The sequence below is a fragment of the Ursus americanus genome, chromosome 7 (genome assembly GCF_024610735.1).
Source record: "Ursus americanus isolate L20-20 chromosome 7, mUrsAme1.1.p, whole genome shotgun sequence".
NCBI lineage: Eukaryota > Metazoa > Chordata > Mammalia > Carnivora > Ursidae > Ursus > Ursus americanus.
Window position 1 is genome coordinate 66,231,313 of NC_142133.1, and position 25,914 is coordinate 66,257,226.

Here is a 25,914-nt window from a genome sequence, read left to right on the forward strand (position 1 = left end):
AATAAAACAAATGTGGGGGAAGGGCACAGAAAACTTGAAGGAAAAAAAACAGCCAAGAAATAGAAGAAAATGTCAAACAAGCTATCTTCCAGGAAAAACATACTGTATTCACGAAAAGAGAACACTTTAAAAGACAAATTTCAAGGAATAAACAAGAAAAAGCTACTAGAAATTTAAAAATATGACAGCTGAAATAAAGCCTTCAACAGAAAAGTTAGAAGATAAAATCGAGGATAACTTCCAGAAAGTAAAACAAATGAACAAAGCTGGAAAACGGGAAACTACACAATCAATCCAGGAAGTCCAAAAACCAATTAAAAACAGAAAAAAGGGAAGAAAATTATAAGGGGTAAAAATGCAAGAAAAACCCAGAAAGACCCACCAAATATTTAGAAAAATGGGTTCATTAAGAAAAGATCCCACCAAGATATATCATTGTGAAATTTGTTACCAGGAATTCAAAAAATTTTTTAAACCTAAAAACTTCCAGAGACAAACTAGGCCACAAATAACGTATAAAGTATCAGAGTAGTACTGGACTTACTAGCAATATCAGAAACTACAAAACCACACACTAATATTTTCAAAATCAAGAAGAATTATTTTCAACCTAGAATCCCAATCCTTGTCAAACCTTCACTGAGTGAAAAAGAATTAAGACATTGTCAAAAATGGAAAGTCTCAAAAAATTTCCTTTGCCGTGCACCTTTTTTTCAAGAAGCTACTAAACCATGAAAGGATCCAAGGCCGTAAACAAAAACAAACAAACAAACAAAATCAGTATCACACAGAAGGGGATAACTAAGGAAATTCCCAAGGCAATAGCTAGTTAATGACCAATCCATTACTGAAGCAGGAAGGAGAAAAAATCTAGAAGAGGTGTGTCCAGGAAGGGGGAAAAAAAAAGATTATCTGTCTGATGATTTGAGTGTACAGATAATCGTTCTGACAGGTTGTTGGAGAATAAGAAGACAATGGGTAAAAGCAAATTAATCAAAGAGAACTTCTAACTTCAGAGGAGAGGAGAGTCTAACTATTTGGCTTGACAAGGAATATTTACATGGGCATATTAATGGAACCACTAGAAACCAATTTAACAAAAAGGAGAAAGAGTGGGATGAGATTATAAAATGTTAAAATTCTCATTTAATATTAAATCAATGACTCAAGAAATGGCTATATAGGCATATAATTCGAAAAGAGGTATGTAGGGGGCACCTGGCTGGCTCACTCAGTCAGTAGAGTATGAGACTCTTGATCCTGGGGTCGTTGAGTCCAAGCCCCACAGTGGGCATAGAGCTTACTTAAAAGATAATAATAATAAATAAATATGAAAAAAAGAAAATAAAGGTAGGTAACAGAAGAGCCAGAGGATGCTTCTCAAGAGCAGGACCGGGGATGGAGAGGGATGGGACAAGAGATTCCTTTCTTTGTTGCTATATATCTTTTATTATTATTATTTTTTAAGATTTTATTTATTTGACAGAGAGAAAGAGTAAGAGAGCTCTTGCACAGAGGCACCTGTGCATGAGTGGGGTGTGGGAAGGGCAGAGGGAGAGGGATGTGGCTCTAGGACCCTGGGATCATGACCTGAGCCGAAGGCAGACGCTTAACCACTGTGCCACTCAGGTGCCTCAGTTACTACAAATATCTTAGCAGTATTTTATTTCAAATATTATATCTCACTGATAAAAATTAATTTCAAATACCTTTCAGGACACCTGGGTGGCTCAGTCGTTAAGCATCTACCTTCTGCTCAGGTCATGATCCCAGAGTCCTGGGATCAAGCCCCGCAACAGGCTCCCTTCTCGGCAGAAAGCCTGCTTCTCCCTCTCCCTTGCCTGGTGCTCCCCCTACTTGTGCTCTGTCAAATAAATAAAATCTTTAAAAAATAAAAATAAATAAAAAATAAAAACCTTTCAGAAAGCACAGTATAAACTGCTATTACAAAAGAGTCAATCAGGCACCAGAGGGGCCCAATTGGTTAAGCATCTGCCTTTGGCTCAGGTCATGATCCCAGAGTCCTGGCACTGAGTCCCACATTGGGCTCCTTGATCAGTGGGGAGCCTGCTTCTTCCTCTGCCTCTCCCCCTGCTCACGCACGCACTCTCTCCCTCTCTCTCAAATAAATAAACTCTTTTTTAAAAATGGAAGAAAATCTTCAGGATCTAGGACTAAACAAAGTTCTTAAGACATCAAAAGCATGATCCATAAAAAGAAAAATTAGACCTCATCAAAATTAAAATTGTGTGCTCTATAAGTGTCCACATGAAGAAAAAGAGACAAGCTAAAGACTAGGAGAAAATATTTGCAAAGCACAAATCCAACAAAGGACTAGTATCTAAAATATTATAAGAACTCTCAAAACTCAACAGTAGGGGCGCCTGGGTGGCGCAGTTGTTAAGCATCTGCCTTCGGCTCAGGGCGTGATCCCTGTGTTCTGGGATGGAGCCCCACATCAGGCTCCTCCACTGGGAGCCTGCTTCTTCCCCTCCCACTCCCCCTGCTTGTGTTTCCTCTCTCGCTGGCTGTCTCTGTCAAATAAATAAAATAAAAAGCTTTAAAAAAAAAAAAAAAAACAACTCAACAGTAAAAACAATCCAAGAAAATGGGCAACTGACATGAACAGACATTTCATCAGAAGATACATAGATGGTAAATAAGGACATAAAAAGATTTTTCAACACCTCTGGCCAGCAGGGAAATCCAAATTAAAACCACAACGAGAGTATCACTACACACATACCAGAATAGCAAAATACAAAATAGTAACACCACCAAATGCTGGTAAGGATGCAGAGAAACTAGATCACTCACACACTGCTGGTGGGAATGTTAAATAGTACAGACACTCTGAAACAGTTTGGTAGTTTCTTATAAAACTAAACATGCAATTACCATATGACCCACTAATTATACTATTGGGCATTTATCCCAGAGAAATGAAACCTTATGATCATATAAAAACCTATACACAAATATTCATAGCAGCTTTATTTATAACAGCCGAAAACTGGAATCAGCCGTGACGTTCCTCAACAGGTGAATGATTAAACAAACTGTGGTGAATGCATACCACAGAACACTATGCAATAAAAAAGAACTACTGATATACACAACTGGGATGAATCTCTAGAGAATTATGCTAAGTCAATAAAAGCCAATCCCAAAGGTTACATCCTATATGATTCCACTTATATAACATTTATGAAATGACAAAACTTTATAAATGAAAAACAAATTCCTGGAGGAAATAAATGGGTGTAGGAGAATAGTTAAAAGAACACTAGGGATCCCTGCACCTTGGAACCGTTCAGTATCTTGACAGTGGTGGTGACATTAACCTACACAAGTGATAAAACTATAGAGAATTTAATACATATACACACAAATGAAAACAAAACTGAGAAATGGAAATAAGACTGGTGTACCAGGCCAGATGTCAATATTCTGATTGTGATATTATACTAAAGTTTCAAAAAATGTTTTCATAGGGAGAAACTGGGTAAAGTGTAGAAGGGATCCCTCTGTATTGTAACTACATGTGAATCTACAACTGCCTTAATAAAAATTTCAATTAAAAAAAGTCTGCATAAGCATTGCTATTGATATGAAAGAAACAAATTCACACTGTCCTGTTCTGATTTTGATACGTTGTACTTTTTGGGTCTCCGGAATACTGATTATTCCATTTTCTAATGATTTACAACCTTGGATGCTCTGTTTCTGGGTCATACTGGAAACTCAATGTTCCATCACCAGTTGCTGTTTTCCTCAAAAAACAAATTATTTTTCACCTCTGGAAAGAAGGATAAACATCAAATAATCACTTTTGCTTATAATCCAAAATACTGTTCTCAAAGAAATTTTTTTCTAATTTTTTTCAAATTTCCCCTCAGGTGAGTTTTCTTCACCAAAAATTTATTCTAACCATCTTTTCAAATTCTTTATCTTATAATCCAAATTTTAAAACTTTATTCCAGGGGCACCTGGCTGGCTCAATAGGTAGAGCATGCAACTCTTGATCTCGGGATTGTAAATTCAAGCATTTGGGTGTAGGGATTACCCAAAAATAGTATCTTAAAAAAAAAAAAAAAGGTATTTTATTAGCCCACAATACTCATCTATTTGGAGGAAGTAAATTTACAAGACTTTTATCAGTCTTTCTGGTTCAGAAAATGTTCTACTAACATGCTCTGTAGCTTTAAACGGTTCATTTATGACTGAACCATCTCCATAAGCAATTTTCCCATGCAGATCTCTTTGATCACACAATTTATATTTTATGCTAAATAACAGTTTCTAATTTGTAAATCGACACTCAAGCAGCCCTTACACTTCTCTATTAATCACAGCTCCTACCACAGCACTGACTGGGGAAACTGGTACTGTTAAACCTGACAGAGATTACCAGTATTTCTCCTATCATTCCTTCTCTTTTACAAACCAAACAGGAGTATTGGTATTTCCTTTGCCACATCTTACACACCATGATTCTGGAAATGAAAGTAATTATCCCTAACATTTTCCATTAGCTCTGCTCTGTTATGCTCTAGGTTTGCAAAGTACAAGTAACCTGAACAAACTTTTTGATATTTGGTGCTACTTGTTACTCTTACTCACTCCTGCCAAAACAAATACAAAAACAAAGCAGAAAACCACCGCAACTCCACTTTTCAAATAGAAACTGATGAGTAGGAAGAATTATCCTTTTTTTTTTTTTTTCAAACAAAACAATGAAATTCTCTGAGTGAGAAACATGGCCATAGACAGAACTGGATATAGATTCTAGTCAAAACTCTTTCAGGGCACTTGTGTGGCTCAGTCAAGTGTCTGAGTCTTGGTTTTGGCTCGGGTCATGATCTTGTGGTGGTGAGATAGAGCCCAGCCTTGGGCCCCACACTCAGCAGTCAGCCTACTTTCCCCTCTCCCTCTGTTCCTTCCCCCAACCCTTGCGCATGTGTGCCCTCTCTCTTAAAATAAATAAAACCTTTCAAAAAACAAAACAAAACTCTTTCACTAATTAGTCATACAATCTGTTGGAACTTCCTTCACCTCACCAGTGTGTTTCCTGACTCTTAAAATTAATTGCAGGATTCTTTCCTGCATTAATATTTCATGATTCTAACATTCCAAGAAGTTCTACATAGATAACACACAACAAAAAGACAAACCTGTCTTCAGTATCTGAAAGTACAGACCAATGACACTAAAGTGTGGTAAAATACTATAAAAGATCCTCTTGACTCAATGACCACCGGTTAACAGTAGCTATCACATGGAACAGTGAGGGGCTATCTGTGATCAAATGCTCTTTTTTTTTTTTTTTTAAAGATTTTATTTTATTTATTTGACAGAGACAGCCAGCGAGAGAGGGAACACAAGCAGGGGGAGTGGGAGAGGAAGAAGCAGGCTCCCAGCAGAGGAGCCTGATGCGGGGCTCAACCCCAGAATGCTGGGTGTGATCAAATGCTCTTAACAGGGAATCTCAAGTGTTGGGTAGTTCTGTTTTTTGGATTCTTAGTAAAATATACATAACATAAAATTTACCTTATTAAACTATGGTAAAAATATACATAACACTTACCATGTTAACAAGTTTTAAGTGCCTTAAATATATTCACACTGTTATGCAACAGCTCTCCAGTACTTTTTCATCTTACAAAACTGGAACTCTATACCCATTAAACAACTCCCTATTTCCCCCTTCCCCCACTCCCTGGGGGACTATCATTCTACCTTCCATCATTCTACTTTGTTTCTATGAATCTGACTTTAGATACCTCATATAAATGCAATCATACAGTGAAAATTTGCCTTTTTGTGCATTTCAACTATTCTTAAGCATATAATTCAGTGGTATTATTTTCTAATTATTATACAATCATCACCAATATCCATCTCCCCAAACTGAAACTCAGTACCATTAAGCAATAATTCCCCCATTAACTGAAAATCTGTACAAATTAAGCAATAACTCCCCATTACCCAGTCCCCAGGCCCTGGTAACCACTATTTTACTTTCTCTATGAATTTGCCTATTCTAGGTACCTCATATAAATGATTTCACATAGTATTTGTCCTTTTTTTTTTTCAGTCTGGCTTGTTTCATTTATTATTTTTTTTAAAGATTTTATTTATTTATCTATTTATTTGACAGACAGCGAGAGAGGGAACATAAGCAGGGGGCGTGGGAGAGGAAGAAGCAGGCTCCCAGCGGAGGAGCCTGATGCAGGGCTCGATTCCAGGACCCCAGGATCACACCGTGAGCCAAAGGCAGACGGGTAAGGACTGAGCCACCCAGGCGCCCCTGGCTTGTTTCATTTAGCACAGTGTTTTCAAGGTCCAGCCATGTTGTAGCATATACCAGAATTTCATTCATTTTTAAGGCTGAGTGATATTCCACTCTATGTATACAATACTGCATCTTGTGTGTCCATTCACGTGGACATTTGGGTTGTTTCCACCATTTGGCTATTATGAATAATGCCGCTAAATAATAAGTGTTGGTGAGAATGTGGAGAAATTGGAACACTGTGCAGTAATAGTGGGAATGTAAAACAGTGCAGCCACTGTGGAAAATATGGTAGTTTCTCAAAAACTTAAAAATAGAATTACCACATGACCCAGCAATTCCACTTCTGGGTCTATACCCAAAAGAACTGAAAGAACTTGAACAGGTAATTGTGTAACAAAGTTCATTTGTGATAAGTCAGTCATCCGAATGGTAACATCTCATAGTGGTTTTGACTGGCATTTCCCTAATGATTAGTGATATTAAACATCTTTTCATGTGCTTACTAGCCATTTGTATATCTTCCTTGGGAAAAATGTCTGGATAGTTCTTAATCAATCCTAAAAATGCGTGTTCAAATGAATGATTCATTAGGCATTCTGGAATTCCCGTAGCTGCTGAGAATAACAGCAAAGCCCAGACAGGTTTAATATGTCAAGAGTTTTTTTTCATTTCTCCAAACAGCAGCCTCCCCATATAAATGGGCTGAGTTCAATTTAACCCGCCAATACTTAAATGAAGGCTAGTGGAATCATCCTACTCTTCCAAAGCTTAGCAAAAACACTCAGAAAGACAACAAAAGGGTGCATTCATTATACCTCTCCCAGGGGCAAGAGTCTTCACCAATTTAACTTCTTGCATGGAGACCAGACGCTCCTTTCCCAACGAAATAAATTCCCTATGGAAAAGGTAGTAATTCTAGGCGTGGAGGGAGGGATTACCACCACCAAAAAGTAGCATATTCAGTAAGACAGTCCACTAAAAATTTCTGCCTTGGGGCAAGTCCATGTAATTACTATATCACTAAAGCGTAATGTTTTCCTGACCTCATACTGCCAAGAGGGTTATAACCAAATCAACCACCAAAATTTGCTCATCCAAAACCAATAACCCTCTTTTAACAAATATTTCTCAATCTTTGAATTTCCAAGGCCAGTTTTACCCTAAAATTACTCTATTAGCCAAATAGCTAATATTCTTAAGCAAAGATCCCAATCTACTTCACATATATAATGCTCAGAAAGGAGGTAGAAAGGAAAATATTAAAATAAAACTGGCCCCTATTTTATATTAGAGGATCCTGACTCTGTACTACTTGTCTGTCTGCCTCTCTTCCTTCATTCATGATTTATCAAGCACCCATTAGAAGAAGAGACTCTTCTAGGTGTGCTTAGCATCTATCAGCAAAAAAAGAAAACAAAACAAAAACAAACCAACCCACCCCTGCCTTGTGTATCTAGTGCCCTTGGATTCTCTCTGAGAATGCTGAGTGTGAAACAAATCAGTAATTTATTTTTGCAACTGTCTGCAATAAATCTGACCATAAAAATCATACATAATTTCTGATGTAAATGTGTGGAAATTAAAATACACAGAAAAATTTAAATACAGTAGTCTTTGAGTATACTATAAGCACAATAAGCCTATAAAAATTCTTTCTTCCAAGAATCAATGACCAAGAAACAACTAAAATGATTCTGCCTGAAATAATGAGGGCCTGCCTAATATTGACAGTTTGGCCCTTCTGAATACTTACTTGTGTTTATTTCTGAATACTCACCTAGCAAGGTAACTACCTATTCAAATCTCAGGAGGTTTTAACAATCAAGTAACAACTCAAATTTCATTATCATTCATAATTAGAGAATGCTCCAGATTTTTTAAAAAGCCAAAGGAAAAAAAACAACACTAGTCTACTGATAAAATTTTAATTTTTAAAAAGTAAGAGTAGTATACATCCAAAGTCATTTCTAGTCATCTGCACGTTAGCCAACTAGCTAGTTCAGACTAGGTAGATATGTACTGTCCAATACGGTAGCCACCAGCCACATGCGACTGTCAAGCACTTGAAATGTACCCAACCTAAATTGAAATTAGCTTTAAGTATAACATACACATTGAAAAAATATATATATAAAATGTCAACATTTTCTTAATTTTGATTACATAATAAAATGATAACATTTGGGATAGAAATGAGTTAAAATTTATCATTTAATTCTTCTTTGGGACACTTAGGTGGCTCATTCGTTAAGTGTCTGACTCCTGATTTCAGCTCAGGGCATGATCTCAGGGCTGTGGGATTGAGCCCCGAGCTCAGCGGGGAGTCTGCTTGAGATTCCCTCTCTTCCTCTGCCCCTCACCCTCCCCATGTGCACACACTCTCTCTAAAATAAGTAAATCCTTTTAAAAAATAAAAAATAAATTCTTCTTTTACTTTTTTTAAGGATTTCTTTTCTCTGGGGTGCCTGGGTGGCTCAGTTGGTTGGGTGTCTACATTCTGCTCAGGTCATGATCACAGGGTCCTGGGATCGAGCCCCACATCAGGCTTCCTGCTCAGTGAGGAGTCCTCTCCCTCTGCCCCTCCCCCTGCTTGTGCTCTCTCTGTCTCCCTCAAATAAATAAAATCTTTAAAAAAAAAAAAGGATTTATTTTTTCTTAAGGATTTTATTTATTTTGGGTGCTTGGGTGGCTTAGTCGCCGAAGCATCTGCCTTTGGCTCAGGTCATGATCCCAGAGTCCTGGGACTGAGCCCCAGGTCAGGTTCCCTGCTTGGTAGGGAGTCTGCTTCTTCCTCTTCCCCTCTCTCAAAAATAAATAAAATCTTTTTAAAAATTTTTTTACTTATTTTGAGAGCGTGCACAAACACGAGAGCACAGGGGGAGGGGCAGAGGAAAACAGAATCTCAAGCAGATTTTACACTGAGCCCAGAGCCCAACACAGCCCAATCTCACAACCAACCTGAGCCAAAACCAAGAGTTAAACACGTAAACGACTGAGCGACCCAGGCACCCCAAGATTTATTTATTTAGAAAGAGAGAGCTTGTGCACACACGGGGGAGGGAGGGCAGAGGGAGAGGATCTCAAGCTGACTCCCCGCTAAGTACAGAGTTCAAAGCAGGGCTCAATCTCACAACCCCAAGATCATGACCTGAGCCAAAATCAAGAGTCAGATCTCAAACGACTGATCCACCCAGACACCCCCTTCTTTTCCTTTGTTTAGTGTAAAAACTATTTTTTACCTTTTTTAATACCAAAAAATATCATCCATGTGGCTCACATTATGTTTGTTTTAAACAGCACTGGTTTAAGACAACAGACTTCTAAACCTGCACACAGAGTAATACATGCAATACGTGTCGAAGCTATGCTCAGAATTTTACACTTACGTTATTTATTCATTTCTCAGTTCACACTCTTCAACCTACCTTCTACATCAAAATGCCAAACATCAAATATTTTTATATCAAAATATGAAAGTTTCAGAGTCTAATATGAAATTGTTTAGCAGAGCCCTAACAAATATTTGAATGACCACTGTGCACAGGGCATTCAATCCCTAAAGTAACTTGTTCTGCTGCACTTCAAAAGCCGAAGGGATACTCATTCTATATCTAGCTAATATGCACTCTGCTCCTACAGTGTGCCTGGTATCATGCTAGATGCTTTACTCTCACTGACCCATAAAATCCTCACAACTACCCTATGTAGTAGGTCCTATTTAAAGAAGAAACTGAAGCACACAAGGTTAAGTAACTTGCCAAAGCCCACAGCCTGTGGAAGTAGGATTCCAACCCAGCAGGCTCAAACCAAAAACACCATACATTTTCCCTAATAAAAGGACTACACAAGGGATGCCTGGCTGGCTCAGCTGGAAGGGTGTGAAACTCTTGATATCAGGGTTCTGAGTTTGAGCCCCATGATGGGTGTAAAGACTACTAAAAAAATAAATAAAACTTTTTCGTAAAAAAGGACTACACAAGATTGTGTCATTATCTAACAGGATTAAGTTCTAGTTGTGGGTATGTACCCATTACAAAAAAAACTGGAATAGATGGGGCTTAATGCATTGCTTCCTACTCTCCACCCCACCCTTCTCAATGGCAGGTTAAAGAATGGCAGGTTAAAGTTGCCCACACAAATTAAATCCTTGATCTTACTACAGGTTTATACTGTGCTCCCTTTTCCAGAATTTCTAGATCCTATCCCTTCCCTCTGGTCTAACGTCCTTCAGGCTTCATTTCAGACATCATCTCCATGCATGCCTACTCAAGACTCCCCATGATTTAGGCTAGTCACCCCTCCTCCCTATGCTCATCCCTATTGTAGCACTTCCCACACTCGGTGCTCAGGAGACTGCTCAAGGGGTCTATTCTGTTCACCACTTATAGTACCTAAAACCGTGCATAACACTAGGTGCTCAATAAATATTTGCTGAACTATCTAACCACCTGACCCACCCAGCTACAGCTAAAAGTGGAATATTAAAAGCAAACTTAGTGGTAGGAGGGGCAAATCCACAAGCAGAGAACAAGTTCTAAATTTCATGAAATTTATGACAGGTCAAAATAGTATCGTACATATGAAATAATTATTGCGATGACCCCTATCCACCCCCAAAAAAGGAAGAGTAAAACTAAAATCTGTTTTAAATGATCAATTTAGTTTCAGCATAATTTGTAAGAATGAATTAAGTAGCTGACAAAAATTGTCGTAAGAAATCCACATCAACCATTCCAGTAACGCTATAAATTGAAATCAGCTTAATTTTGGCAATTCTCAGAGTTCAGGAAAGACTGCAGCTGCTTTTTAAAATCGTCTCAAACATAAAACTAGTTACACTTATAATTGGGTTTCACTGTATTCCCCCCAGTGCTGAGTGCTGGGCTCCAAACGACAGGAGCAACCATGTGTCCTTTAAGATATTCATGGGGGGGGGGAGGACGGTTTTCACATACAATTCGTTTAACACAAGTCGTGTTAATTCCACTAAATTTTCTAACCAGAGTCCAAAGGGACTTTCCTAGAGCCTTCCCTTTTCTTTTCCAAAACGGGAAACCGACTAAAAAGGTCAATCTTTAGTTCTTACTTCCACACTAAGTAATTCTGAAACATGAGGTGAAAGTACATGAGAAGTTCTAGAGCTAGGACTGGCCAAATGTTTTCCTGTAAATTGTAGCGTAAAGTCAAATACAAGGGAGAACTTCAGTCTTTCGGGTCTGAGGACAGAAACTGATCATCTCTTTTAGATTACTGCTTCTGTTGATGTCTGGAAAAGCACTGTGAGGCAAACAGGCCATTGAGTCCCACCCCAAGCACGAAGAGCCTCCGATTGTTTGACACATCAATGGATTAGTCAACGCGGGGGAACTCACTTTTCCCCTCTAATTTGCTTTAATTATTCCTCACACAAACCCTCAAGTTTACTCTAAGTTATGACCATATGGAATCTTCTCTTTGCCCTGAAGTATAAATTCAGGCCTTTACCAAATGACTACTACGGCTTCAATCCCAACCACTAAAATAAACCCCTTACACGTATCGTACATCTAGTAACGCCACACAAATATGGAAAAAACCAGTCCAGTCGCTTAAAGAAACAGCATTCTGGGACGTGGTTAATGCTGCATATTTTGCAATAGAGGCAATGAAGAGAGTAGGAGACTTGAAAGCAAAAGACCGGATGGAAAGCATGGGAAGACCCCGCCCAGCAAGCTCGATGTCGATTCAAACAGTAACTTGGGTCTGTCGCCTGGAATCGGAATCACTGAAACAAAGGCGTTTATTACGGGAAGCAAGATGTCTGGAGTAAAAGAAACGGTTTGCAGCTACCCAGACCGTACACCATCTTCCCACAGGTCTTACCTATGGTGGAAATAAAGGTGGTATTGAAGGCATCATCCGAAAAACGAAAAAGGACGCAGGTCTTCCCTACTCCCGAGTCTCCGATCAGGAGCAGCTTGAAAAGCAGGTCGTACGTCTTCTTCGCCATTGGGAGGAGCGGCTCAGGCTCTCGCCGCCGGCGGCCCCAAGGGATCGGTCCCTCTCACTACGGCCAACTCCTCACTTGGGCGTTCTCAGGCCGGAGTACCGGGGAAGCGTGGGAAAAACGAGGGCTCGAGAGGGCGCGGGCGACCTACGAACGGCCTCGTCGAGGAAGCCCCGACGGTGGCGGCGTCCGGTGCCTCCGAGGGCGGCGACCGCGGCTCCGCAGCCTCTCCCAGCCGCTCCGCCCGGTTCCGGGGAGTCGGTCGGGACAAAATGGCCTCCCCTCCCCCCTCAGGGCTGCTCGGCCGGGACGCTCCCACGGGCGAGCGAGCAAGCTCTGCCGTCGAGGGAGCGCGACGGACGTGAGGACAGTCTCTCTCCCCAACAGAAACTCCGCTCCGGGCCGCGGCGGTGGCAGCGAAGGAGGACCCCGAGCCGACGAGCTCAGCTACATAGCCACAGGAAGCCGAGCCGCCCCGGCCAGAGCCACCTTTTCCCCGTGCCCTCTCACGCCGGCGTGCGCGCTGCCTGAGACGCACGCAAGGACGTACGCCCGCCCTTCCCTCGCGCCCTCGCCCTGCGGATCGTCTCTGCGCACGCGCGCCGGAGGGTGTAGGGGCACGCGGGGGCGGAGAGCGGCGCTCCGGGTCTCCGAGCCCTAGTCTGAGGCCCCGCGGAGAAAAGAGAGAGGAGGGGCGAGAGAGGGCGAGGCCGCGGGCGCGCTCCCTGCGGCCGTCTGATAGGGTGCGCAGCGTTACGAGCACGCCCCGCGGGGAGGAGCTGCCTGGTGACTGCGCAGGCGCGGCACGCTGGAGTAGCCCCTTGACACCCTTCCCTTTCGTCCGGGGGTCGCCCTCCCGGCTGCGTTGAGGATGCTCTCGGTCATGTTTGTCGCGTGTGTCGAGCTGAAGGTCTTGGCGCAGTGACAGGCTTGGATGGCCGTGTGTTCCTGTGTAGCTGTAGCTCGTAAACGCGAAAAAAAGTGGCGCCCTGGGTCATTAATAGGCTCTTTGCTAAAATGAGACGCATCCTGGAGTGCCCTCTCTCGTGGCTAATAGTGACAGGAGAAACATTAGAGTTCCATCCTGGTTGAGCGAGAGTTGACGTTCCAGAGAGCAGGAATTTAGCATGGAAAAACTGGCCCGGCTGCCCAGGTTGGGATGATGTAATCCGCCTTTCAGGGCGAGGAGAGGAGGACTGAGGAACACCTGAGCGCAGGGAGAACCTCCCCGCAGAGTGGAAGCTTCGGTGCTGTGCTCTACGGGCGAGAACTCACTGCAGGCCTTGCGGTCCTTTTGGAATACGGGAGAGCCCAGAGCGCCATACAGAAGAAGCAGGGCCCCTCCCTGCCGCCAAAATCGAAGTACCGGTGTCCAAAATTGAAGGAGAGTGAAGCCAGCCCCAACCCTACGCTGCCTCTTCCTTGCACCTTCTTTTCATGTGCCTTACACCCTTCCTTCTGTCTCTCCCCATCTGTCTTTATACTTTCCTCTTCCTCTTCTTTTCTGTAGTTTAAATAATCATCCTACTGCCCAGCCATTCTCAGTGTGTTTCACCGCGGCAAAAGCACACCTAGCATGTCATGGCTGCATAGTTGAACCTGATAGGCTGGTTCAACCTAATACAGGAGAAAACCCTGAGACATCTGGAAACGGATTGAGAGAGAAGTAAAAACTACATTTTTACACCCTGCCACCACCCCCCAAAATGTTTGTGTATTAAAATGTGATTAAAATAGGTCTTTGAGGCAGTTAGTTAGGGTCATCATATTTCAGTCTCCCATTTTTAAAAGGCTTGGCTTGCATTCTTTCTTCCCAGCCACCCGTAAAGCTTCAGTACTGAAAAAATACTTGTCTTCTTTAATACTCCTCGCCCTTCAGTTTGTTTCTGTGATTGCTCTTGTCACTTAAACCTTATCCTCTATGGATCATTTTTTCTCCAGTTGGGGGTGTCTTAAGATAATACCAACAATTTTAATATAAGCTAGCTATGCAAATCAAAATGAGCTATGGTCAGTGCTACACAGGTTTGTCCTCAATTGAGGCATTACATTGAGCACCTCAGGGAATCTTCAGTGTTAGCATGATTTTCCCGTTCAAAATAAATTTGATTATGGGGGGCGCCTGGGTGGCACAGCGGTTAAGCATCTGCCTTCGGCTCAGGGTGTGATGCCGGCGATCTGGGATCGAGACCCACATCAGGCTCTTCTGCTATGAGCCTGCTTCTTCCTCTCCCACTCCCCCTGCTTGTGTTCCCTCTCTCGCTGGCTGTCTCTATCTCTGTCGAATAAATAAATAAAATCTTTTTAAAAAAAAATAAAAAATAAATTTGATTATGGGGCACCTGGGTGGCTCACTCATTAAGCATCTGCCTTCAGTTCAGCTCAGTCCTGGGATGGAGCCCCACATCTGCTTCTCCCTCTGCCCCTGCCCCTGTTCGTGCTCTCTCTTGTTCACTCAATCTCAAATAAATAAATAAAATTTTTTAAAAAAGCAAAAAAAAAAAAAAAGTTTGATTAACTCAAGTCCCAGTATTGTAAAGCATTTTCAAATGTTATGGTTTTTAAATGTAGAAAGCCTAATTAATTCCACTACATAAATTTTGGGAATTAGGGCAGCTAAATATGGAAAATAAATTTTAAAAACTATGCTTTATCCCAGTTGTTTCGAGCAGTTACATCAATGAGAGCCTTTCCTCCATGAGCTCCATATTCTGAAACCTTAGGAGTTAATTACACTTATTAAGAAATTTTATTTATTATTGGGTCAAGATCATAGAATTTTAGAGTTTTCATATCCTTTTTTGAAGATTTATTTATTTATTTGAGGGAGAGAAAGAGAGCATGCAGGGGGGCAGGGGCAGAATCCCAAGCAGACTCTGCTGAGCTCAGGGTGCAGTGCGACAAGGGGCTCGATCCCACAACCCTGAGATTACAACCTGACCCAAAACCAAGAGTCAGATGCCCAACCAGCTGTGCCACCCAGGTATCCCAAGCTTTCGTATCTTTAAATCATAATTCAACTCCTGCACGTAATTTACAGATAAATCTAAGGCTTAAAGAGGTTAGAGACTTGGCAGAGGTCACACCGTGAGTAGCAGAGCCAGCACTATATGCAAGGGAAAAGGGAAGAAAACCTCTACAGGACATCACACTGCATGGAGGTGGAATTGGGAGGCTCAGCCAGTACTTAATGTTTGGCTTCTATAAAGTTAATTGAAAGTTTTGCCAGAGTAAGACATAAGCATCAAGCTGTATCCACCACTGAAAGTGCCTGGAATGATCAAGGCATGAAAGATCTCTGACTCTAGGGGAAAAAAAGAATAAAATGGGGGTCTATGTAGGCCTAAAAGGTAAATCTAGTGTTGCAAAGTAGTATTTGATAAATGCTAAAACTTAGTGAAAGAAAATGCCAATTCAGTACGAGCTTAGGATTTATGCCTTTTAAAACATCGCTCTGTAAAGACTCTAACCCAAATATTTGCAAAGCCAAGAAAGAAAATAGGTATATTTATATATTCGTATTATTAGTTAAGGTATTTTTTCTGTATTTTTCTAGGAAACACACAGCTGACCAAAGTCATGTTTTCAGTCTTTAGCTTCAACTTTCAGGACCTGCCTCTAAAGCTACAAGAAATCCCTGCCTCAGGGCACCTGGCTGGCTCAGTCTGAGGAACGTGTGACTCTTGATCTTCGAGTCCGGAGTTTGAGCTCCACGTTGAATGTAGAGATTTACTTAAATACATAAATACATAAACTTTAAAAAAAATCCCTGCTTCAAAAGATATTGACTCAGGATCATCTTTACTCACCTTCCTGCATATATTTTCCAATCTCTATACCTGATTTCTTCCTCTCGTTTCTCCCCCCCACCCCTTGCTCTCTCTGTTCTCCTTGAAAATGGGAGTTCTTCCCTTGAATGGCAGTCCCACTGCTATGTCATCGCCTTGCTGTCAAAACTACCACTCCAATCTCAGGGATTTTGCCCATTCGATACTGCCTATTTCCTGTGTTCATGCTCCCAATCTTGCAGGGACATCCAGGAGGAAGGTCTTTGTTAGACATCCCTGATGCTGAGTGCCGATTGCCCAGAGGCTGCAGCTGTTCTTATCACCATCACCTGCCAAAATTCTGCTCTGCCTACATATCTTGACTGAATCCTACCACATGTTAGAGAATGATTGCCCCATGAGCCTTCCCCAGCCCATTGGATGTGTTTGTTCTAATCTTCTCCAGGGATACCTCAGTTCTGAAATACCGGACTCCTGAGCCGGCACTTAAGGGCAGGCTTTATTTCCTAGCCAGTGAGCTTTATTTCCTATCCTAGCTTCCACAGACTAGTCTCCAGACAAGCTGAACTAGTCATCTTTTCTGCAGTTCCTATGCATCTTCTTGATTTCATGCTTAGTTTAATGTGGTTCTCCTCATGTGAAATGCATCCTCTCCTCACCCCCCCCCCATATCCCTTCAGCATTCAGCTTAAATGCCCTCCCCATAGCCTCTTCCCCAACCCTTTTACTGGGAGGAATTTGTTTCTCTTTTGAACTCCCATAGCACTTTCTTTTTTTAAGATTTTATTTATTTATTTGACAGAGAGAAAGACAGCCAGCGAGAGAGGGAACAGAGGCAGGGCGAGTGGGAGAGGAAGAAGCAGGCTCCCAGCGGAGGAGCCTGATGTGGGGCCTGATCCCAGGACTCTGGGATCACGCCCTGAGCCAAAGGCAGACGCTTAACGACTGAGCCCCCCAGGCACCCCTCCCATAGCACTTTTATTCTTTTTTCTATTTTATTTATTTGCCAGAGAGAGGGAGAAGGAGGGAGAGAACACAAGCAGGGGGAGCAGCAGGCAGAGGGAGAAGCAGGCTCCCTACTGAGCAAGGAGCTGGACTCCATCCCAGGACCCTGGAATCGTGATCTGAGCTGAAGACAGATGCTTAACCCACTGTGCCACCAAGGCATCCCTCCCATAGTACTTTTAAAAATCAATTGTTTCGGGGCGCCTGGGTGGCACAGCGGTTAAGCGCCTGCCTTCGGCTCAGGGCGTGATCCCGGCATTACGGGATCGAGCCCCACATCAGGCTCCTCCGCTATGAGCCTGCTTCTTCCTCTCCCACTCCCCCTGCTTGTGTTCCCTCTCTCGCTGGCTGTCTCTAACACTGTCGAATAAATAAATAAAAAATCTTTAAAAAAAAAAATCAATTGTTTCCCCTTTCTTATTTCACAAGTAATACATAGTTATTTTTAGAAACTTAGAACTGTAGATAAGCAAAACAAAAAATATTAATTATTAAAAATTTTACCTCTGGGGCTCCTGGCTGGCTCAGTTCATAGAACATGTGACTCTTGATCTCAGGGGTGTGAGTTTGAGCCCCATGTGGAGCACAGAGCTTACTTAAAAAGGAAAAAGTCTGGGTGCTTGGCTGGCTCAGTCGGTAGAGCATGCAACCCTTGATCTCAAGATTATAAATTCAAGTCCCACGTTGGGTATGGAGATTACTTAAAAATAAAAATATTTAAAATAAAATCTACCTCCAGAGATAACCACTATTAGTATTTTGGTGAATAACCACGTCTCCTTCCCATTGCTCTTTATTTAAACATTTCTTGTGATACATTTTCCACATTTTATAGAGGTATTTATGTACATATTTTATTTTCTCCAATTAAACTCTCCTTGAGAGATGTGACTATTATATGCATCACTTTGCACAGGTCTTAAATAGATCAGAAAGTCAAAACATGTTTATTGAAGGAAAAAGAAAATGAAACTCAGAGGTTCACTTTTTTCCCCCTAGAAAACAATACTAATTTGGAGAAATTTTCCGTGTTGGGGAAAAAATTGAAAACTCAGAACAAGTAAATGCAAAGATAATACCTTTGTAGCAGATTTTATTAATTTTAGCAAATACGTGAAGAACTCCTCTAACTCCGTTACAGAATTTATGTTAGTAAACAAGAAATACTATGAAGGCTAATAGAGCAACTGCCATGTGGACAGTGGAATGAACACTAAACTTGGAGCCAGATAATGTAGACTCAGGGGCAACTCAACTACTGACTAGCTCTGTGACAATGGATTCATTTAACCTCATGCCTATTTTGCCCGTATGTCAAAAGGGTGTGGTACTTCATGAGATTGTTTAAAAATTAAATAAGAGAATGCAAGTAAATGCACTTTGTATAGCATAAAACACTATGTAAATATAAGTTATTACTATTACTCATAATAGGTAAGGGTGAAGAATTGCACCATAAGTAAAAAGAAAGAAAAATTACAAGTTAAGTTAGAATACTTAGAAATAAAGCAATAAGCCATCATGGAAGAAATATGGTGCTAAAAGAATTGAACTAAGAACAGAAATAGGTCAGAAAAGGGAGAAATGAAGGATTAAAATTGGGAGAAGCAAGAATCAGAACTGACTTCAGCTGCAAAGTTTTAATGATATCATCAAAAGGAATAATGGGACAAGAAGGAAAGGAGAAAAGGAAGGAAGGAAAGAAAAAAGAAAAGAAAAAGAAAGAAAGAAAGAAAGAAAGAAAGAAAGAAGAGAAAGAAAGAAAGAGAAAGAAAGAAAGTGAGAAAGAAAGAAAGTGAGAAAGAGAGGGCGGGAGGAAGGAAGAAAGAAAGGGAGGAAGAAAGAAGGAGGGAGGGAGAAAGGAAGAAAGAAAATCTAATGGCTGAAGACAGCAGATTCCCCCTTCCCTCCACCCCAGCAAAACAAAAACAAAAACAACAAAAAAACCCCACCATCAACTCCAGGAGGTGAACCCACCCATCTATGTTGGAACAATTGGTCCCGCACAGTGATTTAAAATATGGACCTTGAGTTGGCTAGATCTAAGGTTCTATATCTGTCCCTTTGTTCAAAAGAGACCTTGGGTGAGTTACTTACCATCTCTAAATCTGTTTTCTCATCTGTAAAGTAATAATTAGATAGAAACTACCATAAGGTTGTGTGAGGATTAAATGAGGCTCAGTGTTTGGCCTTCAGTTAAGCCTCAGCAATGTTATTACCACTACCAGAACTGAGAAAACTTTTTCCAGTTGAGGATCATTGACTTGTTGAAAAAAGCAAACCGAGAGGGACATAAATCTTAACAAATCACATATTTTGAGACATGAAATGTGTTCTGTTAATCCATGGGGACATCCTAGAAGGGAAGGGACTTCCCCTAAATCCATCTTTGCAACTTTATGCCTCTTTTTTTTTTTTAAAGATTTTATTTATTTATTTGACAGAGATAGGGACAGCCAGCGAGAGAGGGAACACAAGCAGGGGGAGTGGGAGAGGAAGAAGCAGGCTCCCAGCGGAGGAGCCTGATGTGGGGCTCGATCCCATAACACCGGGATCACGCCCTGAGCCGACGCTTAACCGCTGTGCCACCCAGGCGCCCCACAACTTTATGCCTCTTCTAAAGTGATTGTGGATCCAGTGGGAACCCTAACCAGTTTAGGGGTTGTATATTTACATATAAAAATGTAAAATATGTAAGTTAACTTTTTTTTAAGGTTTAAAGAAAAACAAAAAAATCATTCAAGGCAAACGATGATTTTCAAATAACTGGCTATTCAACTAGGTATTAAAGTAATAACTGCTCAATTCAGACCACTTAGAAAATGAAAGCAGCAAGAAATGAACAAACGTAGTGGTTCTCTTTTAACATGAAGACATGCAGAGTAACCCCTTGAGTGCATCAGTGCAAAACAGGGCTATAAGGCACACTTTGTCCATCACAGGAACTAGAATTTTTATAGCGGCAAAAATCAGAGCTCTGAAGAGCAAAGAAGGCTATAGATAAATTGAGAGAGAGACAGGAGGGGAAAGAACAGGGTATGACAACTTGACCTGCATGAGATGGTCGAAAAACTGATAGAAGCACCAAAAGTCGGAAGAGAGAAAAGGCACTTTCAAGTGCCTGGGGACAGGAATGCTTTAACCCTTTTCCAAGCCGAGAAATCTGAAGCTACACTTGTGACTTACGAGTTCATAGACTCATGGCGTGGTACGATGGAGTCACAGTGATCCGATCTTAAATCCCTGTTCCATCTCACTTAGCTGGGTCATCTTAGACAATTACTAATCATCCTGAACTTCAGTGTCTTCACCTGGCAAGTGGGGTTATCAGCTGCTAAAACCAGCTATGGTGAAGATTAAAATAATCCATGTCAAGAACTGGCAGTGGGACTAGCAGTCAGTGGAAGGATTCTCTTAAACATTGATTCTCTTCCGCCTGAAAGACGTAAACCATGTAAGGAACCACTGTTGCATCTTCTATAATACCCAGACCAGTGTCCTGCATGTAATAGGGGCTCTCATGTAGATGAGATTGAATCACGTCTGCATTAGAGGAAATCTTGGAAGGCATCTAAACTGATTTCCTGCTCCATGCAGCAATGCTCTAAGCAACCAGTGGCCAGTCCAGTGTCTGAATGGGTCCAGTGCGTTTGCTGATGCCAAGAGGACTGATTCCAGTGCTGGGTGTTTCTGACAGAAAAGCGTTCCACACACTGTGTCTAAGTGAGCTTCCTCCCATTCACACGCAGCTCTTCAACTACTTGAAGACAGCATTGGTGTTTTCCTTTAAGCTGCGCCAAGCTAACTCTCTTCAGTCAGATGACCCTCTGGTAACTATCAGCACTATCGTTTTGGTTTGCATACGTCCCTCCAGGGGAATGTGGCACTCAGAACTGAACATTATTTGAGTTGAGGATCTAAACCTATGAGAATGCCCAAATCAGGCTACCACTGTTAGGTTATAGAAATCAGGGCCAAATGGGACACTCCCTAAGACTGAGGTGATTTGGTACTTGATTGACAAGAGTCTCCCTTCCAGGTGAACCTTGTAACCATTCTTTAAGTTACTAAAGCTATTCAATAAATTATAATAAAAATTACCTCTTATATATGCAAATTTGAAATAAACAAAGGAAAGAAATGGTAATTCACAGGAGTATAAGAAGAATGTATGAAGAAATGTTCAAATTCACTTGTAATCAGAGGAATTCAAATAAGATAGTATTTTCTGCCCGTCAGAATGACAAAAATTAAAAAGATGGATAATACCAAGTGTTGGCGAGGATGTGGATGGACAAGAACTCTCATGCATAGCTGGTGGGAGTGCAGTCTGGTCCAGCCATTCTGGAAAACAATTAGGCAATATATAATAAACAATGTACATGCCTATGACCTAGTAATACCACTCCTGGGTGTGTCCATGAGAAATCTTCATATAGGTTCATCATGGTTTTGTTTGTGGCAGCTAGATGGAATCAGTCTAAGCATCTGTTACTAGTGGAATGAGTAAATAAAATGTGGAGGATGCATATTAAGTTAATCCAGATCACAAAGGGTTGGCTTGTGGTTGAAAATCAGCTAATATCAGGCACGCGGGTAACCCAATTGGTTAAGCATCTGCTGTCAACTCAGGTCATGATCCCAGGGTCCTGGGATCGAGTCAGTGGGGAGTCTGCTCCTCCCTCTCCTTCTGCCCCTCCCCTGGCTTGTGCTCTCTCTCTCAAATACATAAAAAAAATTTTTTTATTTGGCTAATATATTGGGGTGCCTGAGTGGCTCAGTCAGTTAAGCATCTGACTCTTGATTTCAACTCAGGTCCTGATCTCAGTGTCGTGGGATCGAACCGCCCGTTGGGCTCCATGCTCAGCACGGATCTGTTTGTACCTCTCCCTCTGCTCCTCCTCCTGCTCACTCGCTTAGCCCGCTCTCTCTCAAATAAATAAATAAATAAAATCTTTTAAAAAAAGAAAAGAAAACTGGCTAACATGACACCTCAGACCCAAGGCTACATTGTTATCACTTTAGTTCGCTAATATACTAGCGACCGAGTAAAGCAAAGAACAAAGCCTTCCAAGTTCCTCGCATTCACATGCCCAAATTCTGATGATCGGTGCAGGCCATTTAGAGGGAGAAAGTTTTGGAGATAGATGAAATCAATACTGATACGCCTCATAGATGTGAGTGATAGCAAAGTGAGAAAAAAAAAACCTAAATAATTTGGTTTGGTTTGAAAAAAGAATAGATTCTTGCTGCTTGTTTTTATGCCTAATTACCAAATAACATAACAGTTATTCAAATTTTAGAATTGGTGACAGATTTCTTTGATCACATCGATTGATTACGGAAGCTCAGACTTCATGGAATTGTCCACTCATGAAGCTGGGAGCTCAGCTCTCAGCTGTCACCTGTCAGCCCTTACCCAGTCCTGCTTCCAGGGCTTTGGACTAAGCACCCAGTTATTTGCAGGCTGTCCCACCTCCTTCCTGGAGCCCGAGAGAGGATGGAAGCATGGGGTATCCAAAGCCTCCACGCTACATACAATTGAGTTAGACACTGCCAAGATAATATCTGAGGGCAGCCATCTCAACTGTCCAAACTACTCCGAGAGGAAACCAGGCCTTTGCCACGTAGCTTGTACAACCAGCATTCCACTACCTTTTGCCCTGCTGTGAGCAATGGCATCCGTGACAGCCATGTAGAAATCCTCCGTGGATTTCTTTGCCTTGTTTCCATCACTGCCAGTCCCCCAGCCCTCACCCATATTCACACTCACTTCCTTGTGGAACAGACATTTGTCAGGTGTTTGGCTGCCCAACATTGAACCCCCTTCCTTTGACAAGCAAACCTCCACGGCAAGCTGCCGGGATGCAGAGCCCTCCTCCCACTGTATTTGCCTTCCCCAGCACCCATGCCCCCTCCCCCAAACACACATCTGCCAGCCTGAAGCCCCAGCCTAAAGCTTTGGTACAGGGGCTGAGGACACAGAGCAGAAGGCACAGTGGGGCATGTCCTGAACAGGCAGTGGGGTGCAGCAGCAGTACTTGGTTCCCAGCGCCCCTGTGAGCCACAGAGCCGGACGGCATCCCAGGCCCAGTGCTGTCCACCCTGGCACTGCAGGCTGTATCTCTTTGGTGTGCACGGAGCAGTGATGGCCTCATGCAACCCCTGCATGTGCAACCTGCTTGTGCCCTAATTCCTTGGCCTGTTTCTCCAGCTTCAGTAATTCTGAGAGCTTCCCAATAACCCTTCAATAAACTTAGTGTCTGCTTCTATTTACCAAAGTCGGTTTGTGTTGCAACCAAGATCCCAGACTATCACACTTATTTCCAGTAGAACTCCTATGGTGGGGGTGCCTGGGTGGCTCAGTCGTTAAGCGTCTGCCTTCGGCTCAGGGCGTGATCCCAGCATTCTGGGATCAAGCCCCGCATCGGGCTCCTCCGCTGGGAGCCTGCTTCTTTCTCTCCCACTCTCCCTGCTTGTGTTCCCTCTCTAGCTGGCTGTCTCTTTCTGTCAAATAAATAAATAAAATCTTTAAAAAAAAAAAAAAAGAACTTCTACAGTGACTCCAATTTTGCCTGATGTTCCTGCCACGTTCACTTTCCCCATCTCATTTTCTGCTGACCTTGCTGCGAGGACCTGCCACACCTCTGCTCACACTTGGCCTGTGTCTGCCAGTCTCTCTCATAAGGCTGCTGTACCTTTGATCTCTCTTTCCCATGACTCCATGGCCTCCCTCTAGCCCCCTCCCTAGGACTCAGGCACCCTGTGCTCCCAGCCCATCCTGAGGCCGGGAGAGCTGGGCAGTCATCTAACCCTGTCGCAATGTCAGCACTGGACTTAGTGCTGAGAGGCGAGAGAGTCCTTAGATACTACAAGGAGGGGCCTCTAGGAGGACAGAGGAGGGCCGGCAGGGAGATGGGAGGATAGCTAGACTTTTCCTATTGTTATTATTTTATTTAATAATGCAGGTTTTCATTTACTAAGTTCCTGCACTGTGCTGTCCCTTTATATGCATGATCTCATGTTAATACCTCAAGGTAGGGACTAGGATAATCCCCATTTTCAGATGAGGAAACAACAGTTTGAAGAAATTGGGGTGCCTGGCTGGCTCAGTCTGTGTGAGTACGCCACTCTTGATCTCGGGGCCTTAAGTTCAAGACCCATGTTGGGTGTAGAGATTACTGTAAAATTCAAAAAAAAAAAAAAAAGAGTTTGAAGAAGTTTAGAGGGATGGGAAAGATGATACCCGGTATCTCCTTCAAAATAATTGGAGGGAGGGGAGACAAAGCAAGGTGTGATGGAACAAGACTGTCCTCAGGTTGGTAATTGTTCAAGCTGGATAATAGATATACGGAAATTCATCACACTATTATGTCTAATTTCTCCATATTCGAAATTTTCCATAATTAAAATTATGTGTTGTTTTCTTTGAAATTAAGAAACTTGATCAAAGTTATAAAAATAATAAATGATAAAGTTGGGTCTTGATTCCAGACCCTCCAGACTTCAACACCCGCTCCCTTAACCTCCACACTGGAGTCTTGACAAGGTACCTAAAAAGATCTAAGAGGAAAAACTTGGTGATTTTTCAGAGGATTCAAAGGGGATTCAGAGGCCTCTTGGCTAATTTCTGCTCCTGTTTTCCAGGTAAATTTTGGCAAGGATCAACAGAGTATGGCCAGATATTAATCCCCCATGCCTAGAGCTTATTAAAGAAGATGTCCTCATTTCCTCTGCCTGTTTCTGAGGAGATGCAGAAGCAGCCCATGAGGCTCTGGCAGCCAAAGTCTTCTAAAAACACCCAGGCAACAGCTGTCCTTGGACTGTCACCTGACTTGCCAGGCCCTGAGTCAGCGCCACTCCCCCGGCCCAGCCCCCACTCCTGAGCCAGATCTGACTTGCCCTTTCCTGGCTGGACTGAACCGGTTGGGCCAGCCCAGCCCTGCCCTGTCCCAGCATCCTCCTCAGTGGGTTCCTCTTGCTCCCTTACTCTCACCTAGGGTGCCCACCTTTGCACCTCTCTTGTCATCCAGGACAGCAAACTCATGCCTGAAACCTGAACTCTGAAGGGAGCCAAAAGACCCCCTCCCAAATGTTGGAGACTTGGACAGGGCCCTGGAATCTGTCCTTGGACAGAAAAAATGAACTGCGTGCCAGCATCTCCTACTATCTGCAAAGGAAGTCTTCCTTCTCTGGGTGACTCTAGGATTTGCTTTAGGAGAAAAGCAGAAAAAAAAAAAAAAATATATATATATATATATATATATATATATATAAAATATTTATGTATAAAAATCATCGATATAATTTATAAATATATAAATATATAATTCATATATGATTTATTAATTAGATAAATTTACTTAATTAAAATAAATTAAATACAATTTATAAGTATATAAATTTATAATATATAAATAAATATATATACAAATATTTTTGTATATATATATTTTGTGTATATATATATATATATATATATAAAGACACTGCTCCTCTGCTGTAGAGGAGGATTCCACCCCTAGGCTCAAACCCAGAAGAGTCTGGGTCTGGGGAAATATGGAGACCATATTTTTGGTCTGTGTTTCTGTGGAGAAACTTCTGTGGGTCCTCCCATCACTGCCTTTTTTTGGTCTAGACATAAAGCCAAAGGAAGTGCTCATATGACATACTCCCCAGGTGTTGACGCTCATTAAGCCCGGCACTGGGCGACTGGACAATGCAGACACTGGCCGCCCTGCTAGGTCACCAGAGTTAGCTTTCTCCCTGATGTCAGCTCCGTCCCTCAGGCCTCCAGGCCAGCCTGCTCTGAATCCTGGCTGTGCCACTTAGGCATG

At 42.0% G+C, this 25,914-nt stretch overlaps 1 protein-coding gene across 1 annotated transcript in view; it reads right to left on the reverse strand.

Moving 5' to 3' along the window:
• RAB10 (RAB10, member RAS oncogene family) overlaps positions 1–12,818 on the reverse strand; it is an 82,008-nt gene extending 69,190 nt beyond the window's left edge. Inside the window, exon 1 of the mRNA XM_045809256.2 lies at positions 12,161–12,818. Within this exon, the coding sequence (XP_045665212.1) occupies positions 12,161–12,287 (127 nt within the window). The 5' untranslated portion in view covers positions 12,288–12,818. The remainder of the gene's footprint in view (positions 1–12,160) is intronic.
• Positions 12,819–25,914: the final 13,096 nt, after the last annotated feature.